Source organism: Anas acuta, chromosome 3, assembly GCF_963932015.1.
Source record: "Anas acuta chromosome 3, bAnaAcu1.1, whole genome shotgun sequence".
Lineage (NCBI taxonomy): Eukaryota > Metazoa > Chordata > Aves > Anseriformes > Anatidae > Anas > Anas acuta.
In genome coordinates, this window is record NC_088981.1 from 10673713 (window position 1) to 10698332 (window position 24620).

At 46.7% G+C, this 24620-nt stretch overlaps 1 protein-coding gene across 1 annotated transcript; it reads left to right on the forward strand.

Moving 5' to 3' along the window:
- The first annotated feature begins 8458 nt into the window (after positions 1 to 8458).
- LOC137853376 (D-beta-hydroxybutyrate dehydrogenase, mitochondrial-like) lies at positions 8459 to 23583 on the forward strand. Its single transcript, XM_068675663.1, has 4 exons — positions 8459 to 9351; positions 15549 to 15701; positions 18161 to 18291; positions 20851 to 23583. Exons 1-4 carry the CDS (start codon positions 9015 to 9017, stop codon positions 21196 to 21198), a joined length of 969 nt encoding a protein of 322 aa, XP_068531764.1. The 5' UTR covers positions 8459 to 9014; the 3' UTR covers positions 21199 to 23583.
- Positions 23584 to 24620: the final 1037 nt, after the last annotated feature.

Below are 24620 nucleotides of genomic sequence, written 5' to 3' on the forward strand. Positions count from 1 at the left end.
ACAGCCAAAAAGCAGAAGTCATTCCTTGTTACCCTGCGATCACCTCCACCACGATGAATTCTGTTGCTGTTGTTGCTTTGTTACCTAGTTTTATTACGTCTTTCTCAAGTCTCCCTTATCTTAGTATCAGTAACATTGTGCCTGCAGCAAATTTTTAAGCCTCGTGAGTCCTTTCATCTAGGGAGTTAATGAATTTATCAGATGTCACTTAGCCTAGCACACACTGCTTCTGATACCTCTCGCAGCACCTTCCTGTGCATTTTAAGTGTATTTTATGGTTCTGCAAGACAGAGTACTGACAGCTGTGGAGAGCTGGACTAATCTCACTGGTAGGTCAGCTCTATCCAGCTCAGCTCTAACCAACAAAGCTATCAAACCCCGCACCTCACCTCCCAGCTGCAGGATTACCTGTGGCAATATCCTGGGAGGAAGCAGCGTGTGGAGCCACCCATCTCTGCTCTGTCACACGGCCATCAAATCACTTCTTGCTCTGCTCCATCTCCCTGCTTCTCCCTGCTCCTTGATTGTTTCTGGACATACTTGGCCAGGCGGGCCCTCTGCCACACCTCTCCTAGCTCATCCCTTCGCTCCTACCACACAGAGCACTTCCCCAGCTCAGCAAAGAGCCCTCAAAGCACACTGCTTATCCCAGGCTAAACTTATCTTATCCATACAGAGATGGGGAGGAACTCCAGCTACCAGAGCTCTCCTGCAAGCTAATTATTCTTCAAAGAAGTTTTAGGCAGTCCCAGAGAGCATCTAACTATCGATTTTCTACTCTGTACAATTTCCTTGCAAAATGTAATACTTCTCTTCTTGTCTCGCACCGTCACTTGTCTCTCAGAACAACCTGGGAACAATAAAAAAAAAAAAAAAAGGAATAGAGAGCACCAAGAAGGGCACTGTAAAAAAATCCCTCTGTACAAGCAAAGCCTGTAAAAGCAAAACCAAGAAATGTATGTAAAACTTGTTAAATATTTATCAGCCAGTACACTGTATAACTGAAAACCAAATGTAACTGTTATGAAAATTCAGGCTAGAAGGAAATCAAACGGGGACGGCTTTCTAAGGGCTCTTGCACTGCCGAGTTTCTCATTTCTGATTTCCAGCATAAATGTACCATGGAGAGAAATTTTATTGAATATATTGGTTGCTTACAAATGGCTAAATTTGTATATAAATTCACCTCTTAAAAAAGAGAAAACAGAAAAGGAGTTGACAATAAGAGGCTCCAAAGAAGAGGCTTAGCATAAATCTTATTGCTAGCACATGGCTTTAAGGAACAACAAAATAAAACTGGAATTGAGACCAGCAAACCTAAACCCCCTGTTGTGCAATATTAAGCTGCATTTTTTTTCCCTTAGCTCCCTGCCTAAAAAGTACTCAGATGTGTGATTATCTTCATGAACACTGAGAATGCCTTTTGACTTCCAAAAGCATCTTTACATTTACCTGCACACCGAATACTGAGGATTTTAGCAGAGGGAGAGGTTTATGCTGGTGCTCAGGTCTCGTGCTCCAGCCCACTGACGGGCAGCTTGGAGCCGTTCATCGATTCTGCCCTGTGGATCTGTGGGGCGAGGGATGCCCATAAACTTTCAGAAATGCTCCTTCCTACTTCCCTTAGGAAAACAAATTCTTATCAGAAGCTGTATAATGAAAGAAAGAAAAACCAAAAATGCCTGCTGCGGACTACGAAAAAGTAGCTGAGCAAATTTAGGTAAGCTCTGTCCCACTGCGCGGGCTGCTAGGCAGAGAAGTGAGTGCTTGGAAGAGAGCTTCTTTTGGGTATCAACACTTTGCTGTGCATCCTGGCATTCGTTATTTAGCAGCCTCCATGTGACACTGAGCTTTTAGAAACACGGTATTTGGCAACCCAGATAAGAGCTCAGCCCTGAGATGTTCTCCCTGCCGGCTGAGCACACCCCAACGGCTTCGCCTCGCACCGATCTGAAAGCACGGCTGCTCAGACAGCCCCACCAGAGCAATGCCAACGGGCTCTGCTCTAACCAGAGCTGGTTTCACAGGCAGAAGCACCATCACAGAGCTGAGCAGCTGTGTAGCATGCTGAAGTTGAGTCAAATTCATGTTCCCTTGTCTTCTGGCACCCTTGGAAACATGCCAGAAATCAAATAAAGGTCAAAATCCACGTGCAAAGCTTATCGTTAAAACCTTAGATCCCAACTTCCAAATGCTTAAAGTTATGCTCTTAGCTCCCTGTGAGGAGCATTGAAACCGACCTGGTGCAGAGTGAGCAGCTGGGGTCCTCTCAGCAGCTTTGAACATTGACTGTGCTGCCCCAAGGCAGCCCCCTTGCCTCTGCGGGCCCATTCCACAGGTGGGTGTTTGCACAACGACACAGAGCAGGAGGACCTAAGCTTAAATCAGACCTGGAGGATTTAAAAGACTATTTTCAGTTTCCCAGCATTAACAAGAGCACTCCCCTCTACACTTTCAGGCACCCGCATGCCAAGAGACGAGGGCACGATGCAGAGATGCTGCAAGCCAAAGGAGAGGACAGACTGGGAGGAATGCAAGCTTCACCCCGGAGCAGAACGGCATTTCAATACATTATGCTTGGGAGGGTGCCAGCCCAAACGATCTCCTACGCACTGCCTCGGCTGGAGAAATGAGCCCCCATACTTCTGTAACAGTGCAGTTACAAGTTCCTACCGATGATGCAATGGTTAGAGGAGGGAGAGATCCCTGAGTCAGGAGAACTGCTCAGCTGAGGGCTCTGGGCAAACTCAGCTTCTGAAAAACGGCTCCTGTGTCTTCGCACTAAATTAGGATTACATGAGCGAGCAGGTAAAAGGGGTTAGAAACTGCCCTGAAGAACAGCATTTACATCCTGGTGTGGCCAGAGCCCTGGTCCTGCCAGCCTTGTCCTCCCGCTCCGAGCACACAGCTGGCCGCACACGCTCCCTCACTTGCTGCAGGGCCAAGAAGGGAACCCTGTGCCTGCTTGGTAGCACTCTGGGGAGCTGCAGATTGAATGATATCAGAGAAGCCAAGCCTTTTTTTTCTGTGGGCTGTTACTTTGTAGGAGGAAACCAGACCTATTGATTAACTCCTTCCGCACAGTGTAGGCAAGGTCTGGCAGCAGGTGCAGGTGGCTGAGCAGCACCTGGTGCCTTCTGAGTGCTTCTCTGCAGGGCTCAAACTGCACCAGTGTGTCCAGTTTCAACACTGGCGTTTCACACGGCATGTTTCAACACTGCAACGTCTGCCCCTCCTCTTAAAGGCCCCCTAGTTACACTGTCGGCAGTACCTCTCCTTCTCCTGCAGCCCTCCAACTCCATGACTTCTTTAAAGAAAAAAAATTACAAAGCAAACTTTCCCCTCGAGGGGAGCTCATTCTGCACACGGGGCACTCAGTAAGCAAGGAGCCCAGGCTTCTCTGTCACACTTGGTCTCTGATTTGCCCGGTGTCCTCAGGCCACTTCTACTCCACTTCCTTACCCATCTTTGTACCCTTGCTATCAGCTATCCTACTGCTAATTAGAGGCAAATGATAATTAAAAATGCTGAGTAATTCCCATAGGGCTGTTTCTAGAAGAAATCAGTGTCTAGGATCCTCCATTTGGATCAACTGGCAAATTGTGTGCCATGTTCAGGGTTGTCCTTGAACAACTGAGCACAGGGACAATGTGCCCTCATACCAGCAGCCCTCTGATTTATGCCCTTAACAGTAAAATTGCCCGTCCTTAGGACATGGTTCTGCAGGCTGATAGACCTGCTGGGTGGGTGCTTCCCCAGCAGACTGAGGGCAAACCTGAAAGCACAACCTGTCTTCATGGGAAGGTGACTTTACTCTACAAAGATGCACCCATCTGTGGCTAGCCTCACGTACATCTTTGTCCCGGGATGAACAAAGCTATGCCCTGCCGGAGCTGGTAGGGCAATGGCCCCGTGGCGCAGAGCCCAGAGACACTGCTCCATGTGAGGCAGAGGAGGAGCAGCACCCTCTTGTATTCGTGTGCATTCAGCACACTGCAGGCTCACAGCAGTTTAGCCACTCATCAGCACGAAGCATTTTTTTGCTGCCTCCTGGGCCTCTCGCATTGCACGCCCCACTCCAGACTCTGCATTTTCAGGGATGCAGCTTTCCTGCACGCCCCTAAACCACCCCAGCCTGCCTGGCTTCTCTGGGGCATTCATTTCCTTGCTTCTCAGCTTGCCTCACCTGGGGGACCCTGCGGCACAAGTGGGCGCAGGCACATCCCTATCCGAGCTGCATGGGCCCCAGCAGACACCTCCTTCGCCTGCAGAGGAGAGGTGGCACGGTCACAGGGTGCTCATCTCCCGCAGGGATGAACAGGTCCGGGGTTTCTGCTGCCCAGGCTGCCATCTAGTGGGCCTCGTCTGGCACATGCATCTTCCTGGAAACGGCTCCCAGGAGCCAGGATCACCGCCCTGTCAATATTCTGCTCTGCTGATCCTACGCGCAAACCTATTTATTTCTTACACAAAAGCTCATACATGGAAAGGAGAGAAGATCCTGGCGCGTCTTATCTGGCTTCTTTGAGGATACTGCAGCTTGAGTCAGTTCTCACGTTTCCACCTCTCGCACTGTGAACAAAGCCAAATCAATGTAACCGTGCCCTCTTCTTTTTCAGGCCCTTACTACATAACATTAAAAAAAAAATACTGAAAGTTAATTCTGGGTAAATTTGGTGTGGGATGTTCGGGTAAAATTACTTTAAAAACTGCTAACACTTATGCTGTGGCACCCTAAATCTGTTTTACCAACCGAGTCTGAGTTTACAAAAATGTGCAGTGAGATTTTAATACAACTCATCGCATCATACAGAACCAGACATCCTGCTTGGTCTTCAGAGTCTTGATATTCCCCATGCACAGCCCCCATGCAACTCCTCCCACCCAATTCCATGCAATGATAGCCTCTCCACGATAGCTGAGCATTCGCTGTCTGCGTCCTGAACTAGGACGCACAGTTTGCCAGCTCTAAAAGCTGCGTGCGTTGCTGTTCAGAACGCCTTTGGCTGTCGAACTGCACCAAAAATACACCGGTTTAATTCTCTTCCTGGAAAGCTGGTTTCCCAGTCCTGAAATGCTTGTCTGCAGAGGCAGCCTTGCGCTCAGCTCTCTGGATAGCTGCAGCAGCAGTGTCATTTATGTGCTAGCACCAGAAGGCAGGGATGCAAACTTTTATCCAGATGGGCTGTTAGGAAGAGTTCAGTGCTTTTTCCCGTTAGATAAGCATTGTTTTCACTGCAGCAACACCAGAAGTCCTAGCTAAGGTCAGCAGCATGCTGTGCTGTTCCCTGGAGGATAGCAAGAGTTGAGCAAAAAGGTCGGCAGCCTGAGCTGGCGAGGCACAACGGAGCAAAAAGAGTCACACTCATGCTGAAGTGAGCGCAGCACAGCCAGCTCCTGCTGGTCAGAAACCCTGAGCCTGCACCCTGGACATCGTGGCACCAGCTTCAAAAGCACAAGAATATTAAACAGAAGAGGGGGCTGTGTTTATTGTTTTTGAGATTCGTTTGGCTATTTGGAGCTTTTAGGAGGCAGCTGGTCACACTCTCAGTGTTTTTCTGAAGCTGCGACAGAGACACTTCACACCAGAATGCTTCCTGTGAAGCCACAGATGGCTTTGCAGTTACCTGAAAGGCATCAATTTCATCGTCGCTTCAGAAAATAAAAAGAATAATGACTTCGACATGACACCGGAGAGCTGAGGCTGTAAGAAAGACATCAAATATCATTACTCCTCCTCCCCACCACCGAGAGTGGGTACCACTGAGCATGACAGATGGCAAATCTTGAGACAGCTCCAACTTGCAGTAAGACTGAGAGGAGGGGGAGAGATGAGGAGCTGAGGGAACAGCAAGGGAATGGGTAAAATAAACAGAGGTGAGTAGGCATGAAAATAGGCAAGGGGATGAAGGGCAGGGAAAAGCTCATTGCCCCCTCCCTCACAGCTGGATTTTCCTGGAGTTAGGCTGAACGGAGATCTGAACACTGCTTAAACAGCATGAAGCAAGCTCCGCTCCCCACAGCCACTGACCCTTTGCTCAGGAACTAGGTCAAGGGCAGATCTCTCTCCCCCGGGGGTCGAGCTGGAAGTCCCGGGGCGTGCTGGAGGAGCACAGTCCTTCCCAGCTTGCCTTTGCCATGTTCCTCTCCAGACACTGCCTGAGAACAAGCTGGCAGTCCTTTAGAAATTCCTTCCATGTTCTGAGGGTGAGGACAACATGGCAACACGCCCCTGCTCAACAAGCATCATTTTTTTTTTTTTTGCCATCTGATTTGCTTCAGAGTAGTAGCTAATAGAGTCAGTAAGGTCTGAGCAGTCATTTTTCCAAGAACCTATGCCTTCATGCACAATTTGGCCACAATTTGTGGAAGTGGCCTGATTTTCCAGGGTATGTAAGAAGGGCAGGTGCTGAGATCCTCAGCAGTGCAGCACCTTTGCATACCTAGCTGTCTATCTGGTCACCTGAGAAGAGATTCTGAAGCCTCCGAAAAGCTTTCTTTTCTTTTCTTTTCTTTTCTTTTCTTTTCTTTTCTTTTCTTTTCTTTTCTTTTCTTTTCTTTTCTTTTCTTTTCTTTTCTTTTCTTTTCTTTTCTTTTCTTTTCTTTTCTTTTCTTTTCTTTTCTTTTCTTTTCTTTTCTTTTCTTTTCTTTTCTTTTCTTTTCTTTTCTTTTCTTTTCTTTTTTCTTTTCTTTTCTTTTCTTTTCTTTTCTTTTCTTTTCTTTTCTTTTCTTTTCTTTTCTTTTCTTTTCTTTTCTTTTCTTTTCTTTTCTTTTCTTTTCTTTTCTTTTCTTTTCTTTTTTTTCTTTTCTTTTTTCTTTTTTCTTTTTTTCTTTTCTTTTTCACCTGGCCATGCTCTAGGCATCTAGGCGCAGGCTTGTTCAGTCCCCCAGCAGTACCAGCCTCCAGCAGCTTTCACTTCCTCACCTCTTTCCTTGAACTCCGGACCTTTCCTTAAACTTGCAACAGGAAAGCCACAACTGACTTGAGTTACATAGGAGGAAGAGCATATTAAGACAGGCATAAAATCATAAAGATTTTACTTAAAACGAGTTCTAAAGAAGAAAATGGGATTTGGGATACTAGACAAAGCACAGAGTTATTAATTCAACCTGCATATTAACACATGCATGCACAGAGTAACATGCGTCCAGAGAAAAGCACTCCAACTAACCGAGAAGCTGCGACGAGTCCGTACTGGAGACCTACGTGGCCTCCTTGACTGGACTGGGTCATCAAGAAGTTGTTGCTAACTGGGCAGGATAAGTTTTTACAGTTCTCATCCTCAACTTTCAGGCTAAATTATTCTGTTGCTCTGACAACATGCTGCTCCTGCTTTCGGATGAGAGCATGCCACATTTGTGCGCCGCATTTTTAATATCTTTCGAAATTTATTTGGAGTACAGACAGCATAATATTGAGAGGTTAGGAGGGTCACCTTTTGCTCTTTGGGAGAGTGCTTTAGGCACTGCCTGCGATCCTCAGGTTATTACCAGGACAAGAAAGCTGAGAGAACAGAGGCTGGTGGAGGCAGAAGAGAGCCGGGCAGGAGGCACGGAGGAGGCGAAGCTGGAGTTCCTCCCCATCTTCTCCTGCAGGAGGGAACCAGGCAGGGAAGCTGGCGGGAGGACTGATGGGTATCGACTCACGATTTGAGGGTTGCCTAATATTTTTAAAATGTAAAGAGAGTGCTTTGTGACTCGGGGTTGCAGAACATCGAGAGGTCTTTTGAAGGCTAAGAAAGGGCAGCATCTCCCAGTGTGATGGAGCACGAGCAACTAGGTGCTGCTGAGGACAGGTAGCAAGACAGGTTTTGGGGTTTAACCGTTCCATTCCCTGCTTTGTCTCCCAGCTGCAAAGCAAAACCTCCTTTTCCAAGCCACTTCAGGTGTTAAGTGCCATTAGGCCATGCCTACTGAGGACCTGGACAGCAGATCAGCAGTGAAATACAATAAATAGACGTGAATGCCTTGGCCCATGGAAAAGAGACTTAAACAATAATTACTCAGTTTCTCCTTAGAAAAGAGAAACTCCTCAGTTTCTCCTTCATTCAAAACTCGCTGTGCCAGCACAAAGGGCTCCCAGCACAAACATAAATGTGGCTGCCTCCAGGGACAAGTGCCATTTTTGGACACTCACGCCCAGCGCGGCTCCGCCAACTCTGGAACACCCCTGCCATGGCCAGAGACAGGCGGTATCTGTTTGACAGACAAGCTCCTAACAAGAACAAGGCTGACTGTGGAGCTACAGGGATGCAAATTAGGCAAATGCCTAGGAATATCCCTGTGTGTATTAAGTCCAGCTGCTTCCTCTGATGCTGTCTATGTGTCGATGAATGACTCTGTGTTTTTTACAGGCCAGCTTTAACTCACAGTCAATGATAAAGGCACCTGGTTCTTTCAAGCACTTCATTTTACTCAGAGGAGGCAGATGTGACATACCTTCCCTTCCGATAGCTGCTTGGAGAGTTCCTCAGATGAAAGCAAGGGCAGAGAACACACTGCCTAGCCAAATGTCTCCTGTAGTTTTGGCACTTGGGGATCTTTGCTCAGCAAAGCAGGACTGTCAGAAACAGAAAGGGAGCCCCTGCCGAGCAGTGCCTATAGGCACCTTTTGACACAGCACAGCAGACACAAACCTGTACCACAGCAAACCCCACTCACTTAACAGGCCAACTAGAGCATAGGAAAGAAGCTGGATTACAAATCCCGATCGCATGGATCCTGAAACACTTGAGATGCTTTCATTTCATGCCCTAGGGCCAAAATCTCCCGCAGTGCCAACACACACTCGGAGGACACCTTGCACTGCCCATGGGAGCTCCGGCGCAACTCCAGCTCCCGTCTGGCCCTAGCGATGCGGCCAGGAGCCAGCTGAAGCCACCACCCCTGGGCAGCGGGCGGGCAGCTCGGCGGGGGAACCCCCCGGAGACCCCGCCTGGACCGAGGGCGGTGCTTGAAGGGGGGGCACCCTCTGCCGGCCGCCGCCTGGGACCCACACGGTGCGGTGGGGCAGCATGTGGGTCACAGCCCTCCTCCTCCTCTTCCTCCTGCTGCTGCTGCTGCTGCTGCTGCTTGGACGACGAGGGGCGTCGCGGCTGGAGCCTGCCGGCCGGGCCGTGCTCATCACCGGCTGCGACAGCGGCTTCGGGCACCTGCTGGCGCTGCGCCTTCATCGCCTCGGCTTCACCGTGTTCGCCGGCTGCCTCTGCCCGGGCGGCGCCGGGGCGCAGCGGCTGCAGCGGGAGGCGGCCGCCGGGGCCGGGCGGCTGCGGGTGCTGCGGCTGGATGTCACCTGCGGCCGCGACGTGCAGGCGGCCAAGGAGCTGGTGCTGAGCCACCTGCCCGACAGAGGTGAGCGGCAGGAGGTCCCCCGTGCCGAGCCGGGGCTGCGGGAGGGTGGCAGAGGGGAGCGGGGCGCTGGGGATGTGCGCGCAGCGGGGCTGAGCGCGGCGCGGCGGGGAAGGGAGAGGGTTTGGAGAGCCGCGGGGCGCGTCCTGGGCTTGGCACCAGGGGAAATGCCAGGGGGCAGGGATCCCCCTGGGCCCCCCTGGGTGGCTGGCAGGGGGAAACGCCAGGGAACACCGCAAAGAACCAGAAGTGTGCCTGCATGGGGGGTGGTGGGGATGGTGGCACTTTCCTAGGCATGGTTTGTGAGGGAGTGGATGAGTCCATGGAGAGGGCAGCTGCTGCGCCACTTGCCTCCCGGTACAACTTGAGGTTTGTTAGGCTGCTCCAAGGAAGGGTTGCTTGGAAGGAAAGCTGGCAGTTTGGCACCCTATGAGGAGCATTCACCAAGGAGAAAGGACAGATTTCAGCTTGCACACTAAGTGTAGGCAACCTAAATCCTAAATGAGAGCATGTGATGCGGTACGCGCAAAATGGCCATGTTTACATCAGGGCAAACGTCACCCGCTGTAATACTGAGGGACGCACGCGGCTCAGGCACACTTACTGAGATCAGGCAATTCCCTCAGTTACAACCAAGCAGTCCCTGCTCACACAGGGAATACAAGCGGAGAATAAAGCATGCAGAGGGAGGATGACACACAAGGCCACTCTCTGCCTGGTTCATTAGCACCTTGGGAAGGGGTTGAAATCAGAGGTGAGGTAAGAAGAAGCCTCCATGCTGCTCATTAAGGATGTATATTTATGGTTGATCTTGACCTTATCTGATTAAGAGGCAGAGCCTTCCTCAGGCTCCTTCCAAGGTGTAGGGCCAGTGCAGATGACTCACAAAGCCTTTAGAGCCAGAGGGGGCACAGGATCTGCATCGCCTCAAACTCTGGGTTACAAATAATTTATCCTGTGGCTGTGGTGCCTTATGCAGTGGCCACGCTCATGCTAGCGTGTAGACTCTGGAGTCCAAAGTTCAGGACACCTTGCTAGCTGTCCTTGCTGCTTCTAGGCATGTGGACATGCCTCCAGAGCAAGGCAAATCTCTCCAGAGACATCAGGGCTCGGTGGAGGGGCCGGAGAGGACGTGAGCTGTGCAGCAGTGCGGATGCTGTGCATGCACTGTGTGCACAGAGAGGGGCTTTCGGCCTGGCCCTTATGCCCTCAGCGCAGTGCTGGGCACATGCTGACAGCACGCAGTTCTTAGGAAACCTTGTTCCGGAGGTCAGCTTTTCTGCTGCAACATCGTGAGGGTATGCTGCAAAGACAGAAAGGAGAATATAATTTTATAGATCCCGATAGAACATATGCCATTTGGGGAAACTCCCTATTATCAAGTAGTCTTCTTCCTAGGTTTATTAAATAAGAAGGCGCAAAGGAGTTATTTTAATACCTGGTATTAATGGAGTGAATGCCACAAGTTGTCTTCATAATTTATAAAGTACACAGGCATAAATATTTTTATCTCAAATGTAATGAAACTGTAAGGATACTCTATGGTCTTTATACAAAAAAAAAAAATCAGTAGGGATGTTCCCTCTTGGCATATCTGAAAACAGATGTGTTTTCTTTGGTATTTTAACTTTACGAGAACAGTTTCAATTTAATGATTCAACTAAAGGTTAACTCTCAAATGAGCCATTTGATTTGGTAAAGACAGTCATTGTAATTTGTTTACATTTGGGTCAAAGATTCTTTCAAATTTTTAATTCCACCTCCTCCCCCGCCCTCCCCCTCCCCCCCACACACACTGGAAAGAGAATTCTGAACCAATTGAAATGATTGAACAAATTGAAACCTTAGGGCATTTTCCCTAGTGGACCATAGAGCAGCCAGGGCCTACAGTATGAGACCAACCACACCAAAAATTGAGCACCTGTCAGACGCTTGTAAAAGAGAGAAAAAGAGCAGGTGATGAGCCCAGCAGACTGCTTTAAGAAGGCATTTGTCGCTATAAATCTGCTCTTCGTTTTTGTGCAAAGCATTCAAACCAAAGCAGAAATTCAGTGGGTTGTGTCAAAGGTAAATCAGCATGATTTACTCCGATAGTAAATCAGGGGTTAGCTTACTTAAAAAGCTATGGAAGCATCTGCCATTACAAAAGTTACTGGACGGGGTCTGTATGTCCGGGCCAGCCTCTAAGTCCTGCTGACCAGCTCTGGCTCTGCCTCTCCGACCCCTCCCTCAGCTCAGGATAATTCTGCTCAGCGGCTCCCTGCAGAAACTGAGAAAGAGGCTTCGGCCACCAGAGCCACTGGGATCTCTTTAGGGGCTGTTTCCTCTTCTCTTTACGCCATTTGTACTATGATCAGTTTCACTCATGTACCAAAGATGTTAAATACGTCACACTGTGCTGGAATCTAACTTCGGATCACTAAACCACTCCTGCGTCATTCCAAAAGTGGTCAAAAAGAAACAACGTCAGCCACCTGCAGGCTTTATGCAATGCATTTCAACCTAATGCATTTGAAGATGTACTGAAACGGTGAGAAAGCAGTTAAACCATTTGATGGCATTTTGGCGTGGCCTCAGTTTAGATAAGAAACTCCAAAGAGCAGTGAAATCAAAAACAGACATTCGAGTTCAGAAAATGTGGCTGACTTCAGGTATTACCTGTGTGCAGGCACCTGCACAGAAATGTGAATGCACACAGAACTGTGTCTTGCAAGCACACAGCTTGATTGACTTGAACAGGAAGAAAACTTGAAGAGTTTCTGGAAAAACATCAGGCACCTCTTGGGCCTAGACACAGACTTTGGATGTGTGCTTTTTGGCCAACATGCGCTGACGTGGAAATTATCTGGGAGGTTATGCAAGAGCGAGTGTTCTCCTGAAAGCCTCACTAATCTTAAGTTAGGTTTCCTAAAGTGATTCTTTAGATCCCCTGCTATCTCTCTTAATCTTTGTCCTCAGAATCCATTTTCCCAACACAGAGATCAGCGAAAATCTCTTTGACGTCCAGTTCTGCTTTCCAGTTTATTTATTCCCTGCCTGCTGTAGTCTGACATCCCTCTTCCCAACCGCTACTTGGACTGAGTTCTGTTTTGGCAGTCTGAGCAAATTTTGCCTTCTAGATCAAACACCAGCTGCTTTTTCCTACCGTGTCTGTGCATGGGCACTCTGACAAAATGTGATGTCTCTTTCCTTGGGCTGTTCAGTCTCACTTGTGCCGTGTCCTTCTAGGAGGCAGTGAATTGACTGGCTCTGGGTATGAAAGACTCCATCAGGCTCTGCCAAGGACATCTGGATGTCAGGACATCCAGAGCAGAAGGCTTTCACTAGATGCACACACCTTCAGATCTTCCTTGAGCTTTCTTATGGCCATTACATTTCCATATTGCAGATTGCCTCTGGATTTTTCCCGGGGATCCTGTTGTTAACATGAACACAGGAAATCCTCCTGCATCTGACCAGTCCCTAGGCTGGAAATCATGCCTGACAACTGCCACCAGGGATCCTTTCCCCTGCAGGATTCAGCAAAGCATTACGTGTGTGTGATACGTGGTGCTTGGGAATCTCCGTACAGAATCAGGCACCCGGGGAACAGGGAGCCAGGCTTTTTGGTAATTTCTCTCTAAGGACTGTATTGCTCAGGTTCCCCAAGCTGCACTTGTCTAAGCAAATATACAAAATATTTTGCAGGCAGGTTTATAGCATTATTTTTTACCTCAAGTGTTTCAAGAAGGAGGACTAAAGCTGATTTAAGTAACCTTACTACATAGCTGGACAGGTTGTTTTTCATGTGATAGTAGATTTTCTGAAAAAACAAAACAAAACAAAACAAAAACAACAGTATGTGGCAGTAATGAACTGCTCATTATTTGGGTAGAATTTGGCAAATTGATTCATACACAGTAGTGTCAGAAAAATTTGTAGAAAACTTCAGAAAATTTCCCCTTTGGAGATGCTAAAACGTTCTGCTGAGGAACAGTATGTTTCACTTGAGGGCAAATAAAGTGCTTTGAGCTGACCCCAACCAAAGGCTCTTTTTATGTTTCACTTAATCTTTTCCTCAAAAGAGTCTCTTTCAGTTTAACTCAAGCCACTTTTTCTTCTCTTGACTTTTGATCTGGCCACTGCAAAGAAAGAAGGAGCCTTTTTTCTGTGACCCCTACCTGTTTGTACACACGGGCTGACCTCAGCACTAACAACCTCCAGTCCTTGAAGTGCACAAGAGAAAGCTGGCAAGTAGCTGAAGAGAAAACTTTTGCCTTGCAAACCAAATTCTGCATTTCATAGTTCAGAGAAGGAGGAAGAAAATCAATCTCTTCAAGTCCAATGGCCATATTTCTGAAGTCCTAATGAATCCTGGGGTACATGGAGCAAGCGTTCTCGCTGCACTGTGCAGGATACAGTAGCAAAAGCAAGATGACTTTTTTGAATTAGAAAAGGTAAAGCTCAGAAGATCAAGGAACAGCTTTGGCCATGCTGTCAGGCCTTAGATTGTGTTGTGTTAGAGCTAGCTTATTTAAAAATAAACCTGAGTACAGATACCTGCACCCTTAAGTGGAAACTGATGGGGTATGCAGCTACTCAGTCCATCTGCAGATCAGATCGCAAGTGCAACTACTGATAATTGTCTCTTTCAGAGGATGCTAATCCATTGATCTCGCAGCATTTTACAAGGGGATCAGTTCCGGGGTGCTGCTTCCATTTTAAGATGGGGAAATAAAGCCAAAGAAGGATTGGAAGGCCTAGAACAGGGCAATGGCAGGGGAAAGAGGGGTCTCTTGTAGTAGTATACACAAGCAGTTGTGTATACTGCTACATATATATGTTAGGAGATCTTATAGAGCTCCGTTTTACAAACTAATTCTAGAAAATTGTCCATTTCAGCTTTAACTATTGCTGTGAATGAATTCCTGTATTAGCATTTCTTGGCAGGGCTCTGGAAGGACCATGATACAGTGAAGCCATCACAGGAGCTTTGTCAGAGAAGCTCAGAAAGAAAAGAGGTCAGCCCAAGGGGTTCTGCAGCACCTTCTCCAGGGTCACCAAAGGCCTCCTGCAAGCATCTTTGCCCCCATGGGTACAGGAGACATCACACACAGACTCTCTGGCCAGGGGAAGGAAGAGAGGCACTCTTATCCACTGCCTCACCAGAAACCTAGACCTGGAGGTCCTGTGGAAGGCATCAGAAAACAGTCATTTGCCTCAAACAGACATTCACAACACCTCTTAAAATAGTAAACTTAGCTATTTCTCAGGCCACTCCATGTATTTCTTAATTATCCCGCTGCTCACCTAGAAATCCCCATAGTCAGGATTTGAGAACAGAAACAGCAGTGTTTCCAGAAGCACCATGTCAATGCTTTACCACGCACCTGCAGCTATGGGCTCTGTGGGCCAGAAAAGTCAGCACGGCTTCATCAGCATTTAGGCAGAGTGTCAGCTCCAAACTGCCAGCACTGCCACACTCTGACACCAAGCACGTCCAACAGCCAGGGCTCTGTGCAGTGCTCACGTGAAACCGCCTGTGGCTTTGGGCTAAAGGGCTCAGAGCAGAGTTGGGTCAGAACAAGCTCCTCTGCCTGTAAAGATCTGCTTGAAAATGCTGAAATCTTCCTGCGTTTCAGGGGCTGGGCTCCTCGTGCCAAGCCCTGTTGTTGCCTGGGGAATAGAGCTAGCCAAGGCACAAAATCCAGAAAATGCTAGAGCTGCCGACCTTGGTTACGTTACCCGGTGCTGTGCCCATGTACCCGACTGTGGCTGATTTCAGAAGGAATTGATGCTCAACCTCCTGGAAAAGAAGCCAAGATGTAGGCTCCTAAATTAGTCAGGCACTTTGAAAATATTACCCCTTAGCCTTTAGACTGCTTAACGTAATTTTCACAAAGCTGCTCGTAGCACACAGTGGGATTCAAGTAATTAAAATAGCATGATACACCACATTGGCAGTAATAAGTAGTCTCCCAGATCATGTTATTCATAAATAACTTAAGAAGACTATAAAGTGAGTGATTATTAAATAGCACTGAGACTTACATTGTCCAGCTAATGGCCAGAATTACATTCCTTCATTAAACATAACATGCCTGTGCTTATCAGTAGAAAAGACAAAAATAATGCAACTGAAAAATTGCTTTCAAGGCTTCAGATCACTCATGGTTGTGTTTTCTGTAAAAGATGCTTGCTAAGATGTTTCTCTTCTTTAGGGTTTTGGGGGCTTGTGAACAATGCAGGAATATCAACGTTTGGTGAGACAGGATGGCTGTCTATGGAAAAATATGAAAAATTTACAGATGTGAATCTTCTTGGGAGCATCAGGACAACCCTGGCATTTCTTCCCCTTCTAAGGAAATACAAGGGTAATGCTAATCCACTGTTATTTAGAGTTGTAGAATAATTAGCTTACTATAATCAGGGTAATGTAGCACCTATAAAAGAAGCCTTAATTGTATCTCGTTGAACTGAAATGACAGCTTCCTTCTGCGTGGCCTGAAAGAGCAACTTGATCCTGAAAAGAGGGTAAAGTCATAAGGAGAAAATAACCCTTAAAGATTCTGGCTTTGCGATATATAAAACCCCCACTCTTTGCCAACAAGGAATTGTCTCAGTATTTGGCTCAAAACAGAGAGAAAAAGAAATGCTTACAGCAGGTTGTGAAGCTCAGGCAAGGCTCTGTAAGCACTGCCAATCAGGAAAAAAAAAAAAGATCCAATAAACTCCTGTTTAACTTTTTTATTTAGGCCTCACTGTTTTACTGTGTGGCAATTAGAAGACGAAGGATGATCCTACAGAGGTAAACTAGAGCCATCCCGCTGCCAGTTCCAGGCCTAGCAAGATCCTATGGCCTAGGGCAGGAAACTCCAAGTATGTGAACCAGTGCCATACAGAGACACATGGGTAGCAAATGGGATAAATGTGTTTGCATGAAGCTCTGTACGCATGTGCTTTGCCCTTTCTTCTGATCAGAAATGGTTCAAATAGCTCTCTGCAGCACTGCAGCATGCCTCAGTTGCTTTGCAGTTTGTTCCTTACTTGTCCCCCCCTGTATCTGGGAAACAAAGATACCCTTTTCCTTTCTCCCCCTTTTGCTTAGCTTGTCTGTTTAAGTTGTAAGCTCTTTAAGGCAAGGATTTGTTCCACTGTGCGTGCACGGCATCGAGCCCGGTAGGGGCTAGCTCTCATCTGGAGTCCCCAGAGGTCACTGATACACACGACGCTGGTAAGATGAAAGGATCCTCATTTTCACTACCTTGCTTCTTCCTGCTTGGTTGCCTTTGGCTGATATTTTGATGCAAGAAAAAAGAAGCCTTTAAATACTGCAAGCTGGATGTGTTTTTGTAAAAGAATGTCCCCAATGGGAAACAGCAGACGTATTATGTGGCTATTATGTGAGAAGATACCACTTTCTTTCTGTGATGTCCTACTAAATGCTAGAACTCTGCGATGCCCTAAAACTCTTTGATAACTCCTAGTATTCTCCTGGGAAAGCCAGGTTTCAGTTACCTGAGGTAAAGAGAGAAGTTAAATGATGCGTCCCACCTCCTGGGTACACGCCCCACGTTGCTTAGCGAGTGGGAAAAGGAGGCAGCGGTCATCCTACTGCCTCTTACCCAGCAGCCGTGTCCCTGTGGAAGTGGCTGGCTGCCATTTCAGGATGGGCGACTGTTCCAAGAAAAGCTTCAGGGTTATTGGTACTCCTACGGGGGGTATTTCCCTCCAGCCTAGGACCATGCATCTAACTCGGAGAGGAGCACCATCCCCCATAGCCTTCCCAGATAGCGAGGCCAGCTGATGCAGCACCTCGATCAGCGAGCTGGTCGTCCTTCTCCCACTGTCGCATACAAGACGTAGCCCAGATGCTGCGTAGGAAGGCAGGGAACCTAATTCAGAATGACAGTTTTCACTGCACTCCCACCATACCCTTTTGGTAGCCCCACACCATTTGGTTAGGTCTGGAACCCAGACGTTTTCTGCATCTGTGGCAGCAGTAGGAATGGCGCTGCGTTTTCACAGTGGTCAGCTACCAGGATGCTCTCTCTCACCTCCAGTATTTGTATGTATTAGATATAAATATATACACCACATTCGCACATCTCTTACTCTGTGGTATGACTGTCTGATGGAAACTGACAAGTAAACAATGGAAACAGACCGTAGCCCAATGCCTCAAATCAAAAATCTCTGCTGCTTAACGCATGCAGGGGCTTGGCAAGAGATACAAAGGGAAGTCACAGCATGGCAGGGTAAGGCTGCACACACTTTGTCAAGTCACCTTTCTCTGGTGAAGCTTATCGCTGCGCAATCTGATCTGGACTTTATATGCCCAGCTGTAAGCCAGGACTCAGCGCAGAGACATCATTAGCACAGAAAAAATGGTGTTCACAGGCATGTAGCCACCAAAAGGAAAATCATCTGCTTCTCTCCTCTGCAGTTCTTCTCCTATTACTAGTCTTTTATTACTATTTTTCAGTGTAAAGATTTTAAAGGAATGCTTTGCTTCCATCTCTTTCATCTTCTGTCATCTGAGTCAATTGGCTCAGAAGGAATAAGCAGCACATTGGGAATGTGTTATGCTTTGTCTAGTCCAGCATCTGTCACTAGATGGATTTTTTTTTTTTTGCATGAATTTCTCTGCTTTACAGAGCTGAGTGAACTGTTTTGCTGGGACTGCACATTTACACAGCCCAGCTTTGGCATCTTGCACAGTAAAATAGCAACATGCTAAATACCACATTGCTACCAGTTCAGAAGACTGCAGTACATCAATTCTGTTTGAAAGACTGAGAGTGAAAACTTATTTGCACTGTTTTCTTTCCAGGACGTATTGTCTTCATGTCCAGCATTATTGCCTATTTTTCTTTGGGAAATGGCATTTATTCTATGACCAAGGCAGCAATTGAAAAATTTTGTGATGCCTTAAGACTGGAAATGAAGAAGTTTGGTGTTCAGGTGAGTGATGCAGTAAGCAGCTGTTCGGTGACACCTCCTGCTATTTCAAATCTTGGTTTTTGTATGAGAAAGAGACACGTTTCACTCCTGAATCTTCCTCCAGAGCTGAAATGCATCGTTTTGTGGGAAGGAAGCAAGTAGCTTCTACCAATACTGAACAATGGGGGGGGGGGGGGGAAATTTAGGTGGAGGGAAGACCATCTCTGTAACAACTAGGCTACTTCTGCCTTTTCTCCACATCCTCTATAGTGGAAAAACTTTCTGAGACAGGCCTGCCTGAGCCGTGCCATGCTTTGTGAAGAGCCTGTAATAATATGAAACAACTGAAACTTTTCCAGAGTAGCTGCAGGAGCAAAGAGCCCAGGCGTGAGCACCATTCAGCAAGAAGGAAGGCTTGTCACCTACCTTAAGTTTTTTTTTTTTCTCTCTCTCTTTTCTCTCACATCAGTGCTTAAAAGCTCTTTTTTTTTTTTTTTTCTTTTTTTTTTCTTTTTCTGGGAACAGCCACGCTGCAAGAGGCAGTATTCATGCACAGTAATTTTTTATTCTCTTCACCTAAGAGGCTGTAAGAGTGCTCTTAGTGCTCTACCTAAGAAACACTGAGAGTCAAACCTGAAGCTTAGATCACTAAGTAGCTTCACTAGGCTTTTTCCTTGGAATCACTCCACTGCTGAAACACTTCTGAAACACTGAAAACCCTCCCTGGAGGGTTTACATTGGTGTACTTTTTACATGCACAGACTTAGAGCAGTGTTTGTAAGCTTTGTGTTGGAAGGAATTGCTGCTATGGCTCTGTTAAGTGCCCCTCTTGGATAAATACAACATGATATAAAACGCAAGTGATTTCACACATGCTAATACCACACAGCACGATGAGGATTTGAATCGATTAGCTGAGGATAATCTCAAATGGATGGAAGAGCTTAGTTTAACAGGTTAACTACTGTGGTGTTTTAGGATTTTTACTGTTCCCACCCCCAGAATAACCCTAGCACACAATATGGTAGCTCAGACTGACAAACATTTCCAGAATATCTATGGAAGTTATTTTTCTGTTTCTCACAGTGTGCAAGACACTGGCTGGCCTTTGCTGCGGGACCTACCCTGCAGAGAGCCTGCAGAACACACGCTTCCTCTTCACTTTGCTCCCTTCTCCTGCCCTGCTGCTCCCATCTTCCTGCCAGGAGGTGGTGGCCCAGGGGTGGCAAGGGACAGATGGAGCCATGGCTCTGTCCCACTGAACTCTGGCCAGGCAAGCTGGCTGCCTACAGGAAACAAAGCATGTTTTCCACTAGCAAAACCCTACAGAAAATCAGGGAGGAAAAAAAAAAAAAAAAGCGTAATCTCTTCTAGACAACTCCAAAAAGTGTTCAAAGCCTTTCTTTAAAGTGAATGTGGGAAGTTTTCTATTGGGATTAGCTTGGTTAATACAGAACACTGCTGAAAAGAGCACCTAAAGTGAGGGCTCTGCAAGATGCCCCATGGCCAGCCTGCCTGAGGCACTCTCAGGCGTTCCCCGCTGTGTGTGCTGCACCCCTCCTGCTGTCTGCATGTGGCCCCAGCACGTATCGGTGATGGTGCCCCAGCCTCTGGTAGATGGGCTGGAAGGCAGACTGGGGGCATCAAGGTTTGAAATTAACACAGATTTCCAAAGAATGTCTGTCGGATCCCCAAGTCTCTTACATGGCTCAGCACCCTTCTTCTTCCCACTGTGTTATAGTCTCTAGGAATCAGGTCAGTTAAATGCCACGGAGATTCTTTGCTTTGTTTGCACATCCACAAGCAGTTTTAACAAGCCAGCAGCTAGCTGAGGTATTCCAGGAAAAGTGTGCACACTGTGAGTGCCAAGCCTGCTCTGAAATTCCCTGGAAGTCAGCAGAACAGCAGAATAATACATGCAAAGGAAACAGGCTGAGCAGCAAAGGCTTTGTGCACTTTGGATTTAAGTCTACATGCACAGAAATCTGTGGAAATTTGCTAATGACTTCACTGGAGTGGGACCTTTGGCCCTCTTTGTACCGGTTGTATTAACTATACCTATTTCCTTTTAATTACACCCACTTGGGGAAAACAGCACTTCTTTCCCCAGAAGTTGCTAAGTTTCTTTGACATCCCCTTTTGTTCCAAACTGGGGCAAAAATTTGCCACTTGCAAGATTTGCCACTGAGTAAAAAATTCAAAGTATTCCACCTCGGAAACATCAAAGTCACACTGAAATGCTTTGCCTCAGTATTGTCACAACATTTACACTGCTAAGCGTGCCATACAAATCAGCGATGCACTCGGGCATTCTGTGAAGGTGTGCCGAGTAGTCAAAACAAGAACATGAATACCAGAGTGAAATGAGGAAGCCAGAATAAAGCACCTCTGCAACTGTAAATGCTTCACGGGAATATATTTGATTTCAGTGAAGTTTTCAAGGTTAAAATTTCCACAAAGCAACATTTTCTGGAAGAAATCTGTTTGCAGAAAGCTTTTGATCTGTTTTACTGTTTATGGTATTGAGTTGAATTCAGAATGACCGATTGCATTTTGGTAAGTTTTCCATTTTGCTTGTAGGTCTCTATTATTCAGCCAGGAAACTATGCACGCTCTACCAAAATTCAGCCACCAGTCAGTGCCGAAGAGATTTGGAATGAACTCAGCGAAGAGGAAAAGGCAGTTTACAACAAGGAGTATGTTCAAGAGCGAGCAAACTTTTTCAACAGCATTGTCAGCGAAGGAAGCCCTAATGGCAATGAAGTTGTAGATGCTATGGTTGATGCTTTAGTGTCTCCTGCACCCAAGGCACGTTACATGGTAGCAAGGCTAAAGGAAAAAGCACTGGTGCTTGTATGTGCTTTATTTCCAACTGCTGTGATGGATTTTTTTCTGTCTTACGCACTGAGTAAAGTCAAGCTGAAATAGCCAGCATTGGTATCATTTAGTGACTCAGGCTAGGAAATTTTTTTAACTGCGAAAGCCATGGCTCCATGTAATGCCCCCAGAAATCACGTTATGACACCGACTGACACAAACTTTGGAGGGTCTCCCTGCTCAGAACTGTCACTTGTTCGTACAGAAGAACATGTAGGGCCTCAACTAAAATTCACACAGTTGTCTAGTAACTGTATTTCTCTTTTGGAAAAAGAACAGGGCAACTTATGCTATTTTAGGTATTGCCTAGAAAATTTAATGCGGCTTTTCCTAATACAATACCAAATTACTGTGTTAGAGACGTGACAGAGGCAAAATGGAGCATATCCTACAGGGAAACTGCATACCTGAGATCAGTATGGCAGAGATGAGAGCATCTTATGTGTAGGAGCCTAAATAGTAATTTATTAGAAGTGATAGGAAGAGGCTGATGGAAAAATGGGGAATGAGCAACAGACCTTGAAACACTTTGAATGTAGCTAAGTGACTTTAGAAAGTTAGTGTTAAATGGGTAACGGAGTCTTATTCTTAGCAATGAAACAGTAGCTTGGCTAACTGCAGTTCAGTGCTTATTCAGGTGTTAGGGATAAATCTGTAACAAGGCCCATGTGTGATGGACTTTGAAAAATAAGTAGCACGTTTTATTTACAACTGAATATTCAATCCTAAATAAACTCTATCTATTTATCTGATGTCTGGATAAATCAACATACTAACCTAAAATGTAGTCAGAGGGCTAAACACCAGGGTGACAAGAAACAGAATGCAGCAGCTACCTGTAGCTTAAGAAGAACATACTAAGCCTGGAGTTCTGTTTTTAATACTACTGTAGGGGTTAAGGTCTGATGGAAAAAGTATCTGTTCATATGAACAGGAAAACTTCAGTGACATACGACAGTAATTGAGCACTCTGGCTTCATTAGCAGTCTCCTTCTACCTGCCGTGGAAAAGATTTCTGGTTTACACATAAATAGTTTTAGATTTGACTTGTTTGTGGCATGGCACAAAATCCAAGAACTACAGGAACGAAGATCCCAGAATAACTGGGATCAGCTATGGTGACAATGGTAGATACAGGGCAGCAGCATGAAGCATTAGCTTCCCTTGTGCCAGGTCTCCCATATCAAACCAAAGGCTCTAGTATAGTAATTTGGGGGGGGCTGAACCAGAAATCACATGCTACACCTGGGATGTCTTTCCTAATAGATGCAATTAATTACTGAGAAAAGTTTTTCTCTCTCTCATGGTGGGCAATTTGGACATCTGACTCAGGAGCATGGGGACAATGAGCAAACAGACTGACGATTCCTGGTCCTCTCCAGCCAGCACTTGGTGGTGGAACAGCCACCTTGTTGACCTTTTCTAGGCTGTGGAACATTTATTTCTCTTCCCAAGTGCTGGACCCATCCCTGCAGCTGACTTTAGTAAAAGGACAAGCCAAGGCTCCCACCCATTCCCCTGCCTGTCAACAGCAAGATTATCAGATGATTATCTTTCGCTCTCCTCATTTAACCACAACTGAGCAAGGCCAAGCAAGGGAACAGGAATGAGGCTTACTCCAACTGAACCAACTGATTTCTTGTATAGGAATTCCCCCTGCTTGACCTCAGGGATTTCAGCAGCCTTACATTGCTTGGGACCAGGGCGTTTCATGCTCTTAGACATTCTTTGTGCAGATTACCCTTCCTTACAGTAAGCAGCACTGAACTCAACAAGCAGCTCTGAAAAACAGATGTTTCCCCAGGAAACACACAACTCCCCCCTCTCTGCCTCGGAGATGCTGCTGCTTTCCATTACGTGCTCTCCCCTCTATCTCCGTTTCTAAAAGCTGCAGCAATACCTCAGTGCTGCCGAGAGCCTGCACCTTCAGGAGAGCAGCCTCCCAGATACGGACGGGATGAAGTACTTCCAACTGCAAATTCCTCCTTTATTGGCTGCGTATGTGGTGAAGCATCTGATCAATATTTCATTAGCCTCCTGTAACATCAGATGAGCAACACTCCAGAACATTTATTCCTTGGTCTTGAAAACTAAGAACATGCAGTGCGTAGTGCCTCACGCAGGGTACAGGGACAGGCTGGATGAGAACAGATGGGACAGATGAAGGCAGTTTATATTTTCATTGCTGCCTAACCTGCCAGTGTGAAAGCTAACTGAAAAACAGCCACAAAAAGATTATCTTTCGTCTTCCCCCTCAGATTTTTAATATTATGATTTGAAGATAAAGAACTAATCAAGAGAGAGTCAGAGCTTCACTTATTAACAGGCCTGATGCACTCCCACTGAAAGTCATCTGGAGCCCTCCCACTGCATTACACGGGCTCCAAGGCATAGCATTAGACAAGTAAACCCCCCCAAAAAAAACAAAAAAAAAAACAGAGAGAATGATTTCAGAGTCCCTGGGCTTAATAGGAGAGAGACCCTCAGAAGCAACATTGATGAAAGGGGTGCAGAACTCCTCTTTTGCAGGTCTCACAGAGCACAGAATTCACAGGGTTAGTAAAGGAAGCTTCTAGTGAACAAATATTGCTAATAATGCCAAGTTTGTGACAAACTCTGAGGACCTCCACAGCTGCCCATTCTTCACCCAAACTCCTGCCCATCTATTTGTCACTGGAAAGCTCACCTGGCTCTAGGATCCCAGTCTTCCTCCTGGCCTGTGCAGGAAGCACTTGCTGCGAAGTGGGAAACTGCTGGACTGCGCCACCATGCCCTTTGTTACCTTGCCATGCCGACGGGTGAGGAATGCCTCCTGCTTACCCAGTCACCCTAAGATCACCTTTACCTCAAGTCAAGTTAAAGTACAGACACATACAAGAAGCCTGCATTTACAACATCCAAAGTAAGCAAGTTACAGTGTTTTAGGAAAAGCATAGATGATAACGACCCCCAGAAGTTCACTGTTCCTTCCAGAACGAAGCTTTTCCCCTAACTTGAGGGGTGCGGTTTCAGAAGGGCCCTGGTGACAACTCCCCAGAGCAGGCTGAAGGCTGCCCCGGTGGGTAGCAGATCTGTCACTGTCGCTGCATCCACCCACATCTGCACCAGTCACACAGGCATCCTCCGAGCAGTAGTGGCTGCACTGCACCCTGCTGCAGTGCGATGGGCTGTGCAGGGAGTTTTTCTGACACCTAGCAGCACTAACACCCTGATTTACTGCCCTGGTTGGATTTTATGCTCCTTCAGTGTAACCGACAGCTGGCTGTAACAGTCCAGATGACCTTCAGAACTAGACAGATTTGTAAGCTTGTGTCATTCTTTCACACTGGCAAATCTGAGTGAGGAGATTTGGGTGTAATGCACCATGCAGCAGACATTTTGCAGTAGCATCAGAATCCAGAGAGATGAGTAACAGTAATAATTACTTGTGCTGTAAAAGGCTTAAGCATAAACCATGCAGCTCCCAAAACAGC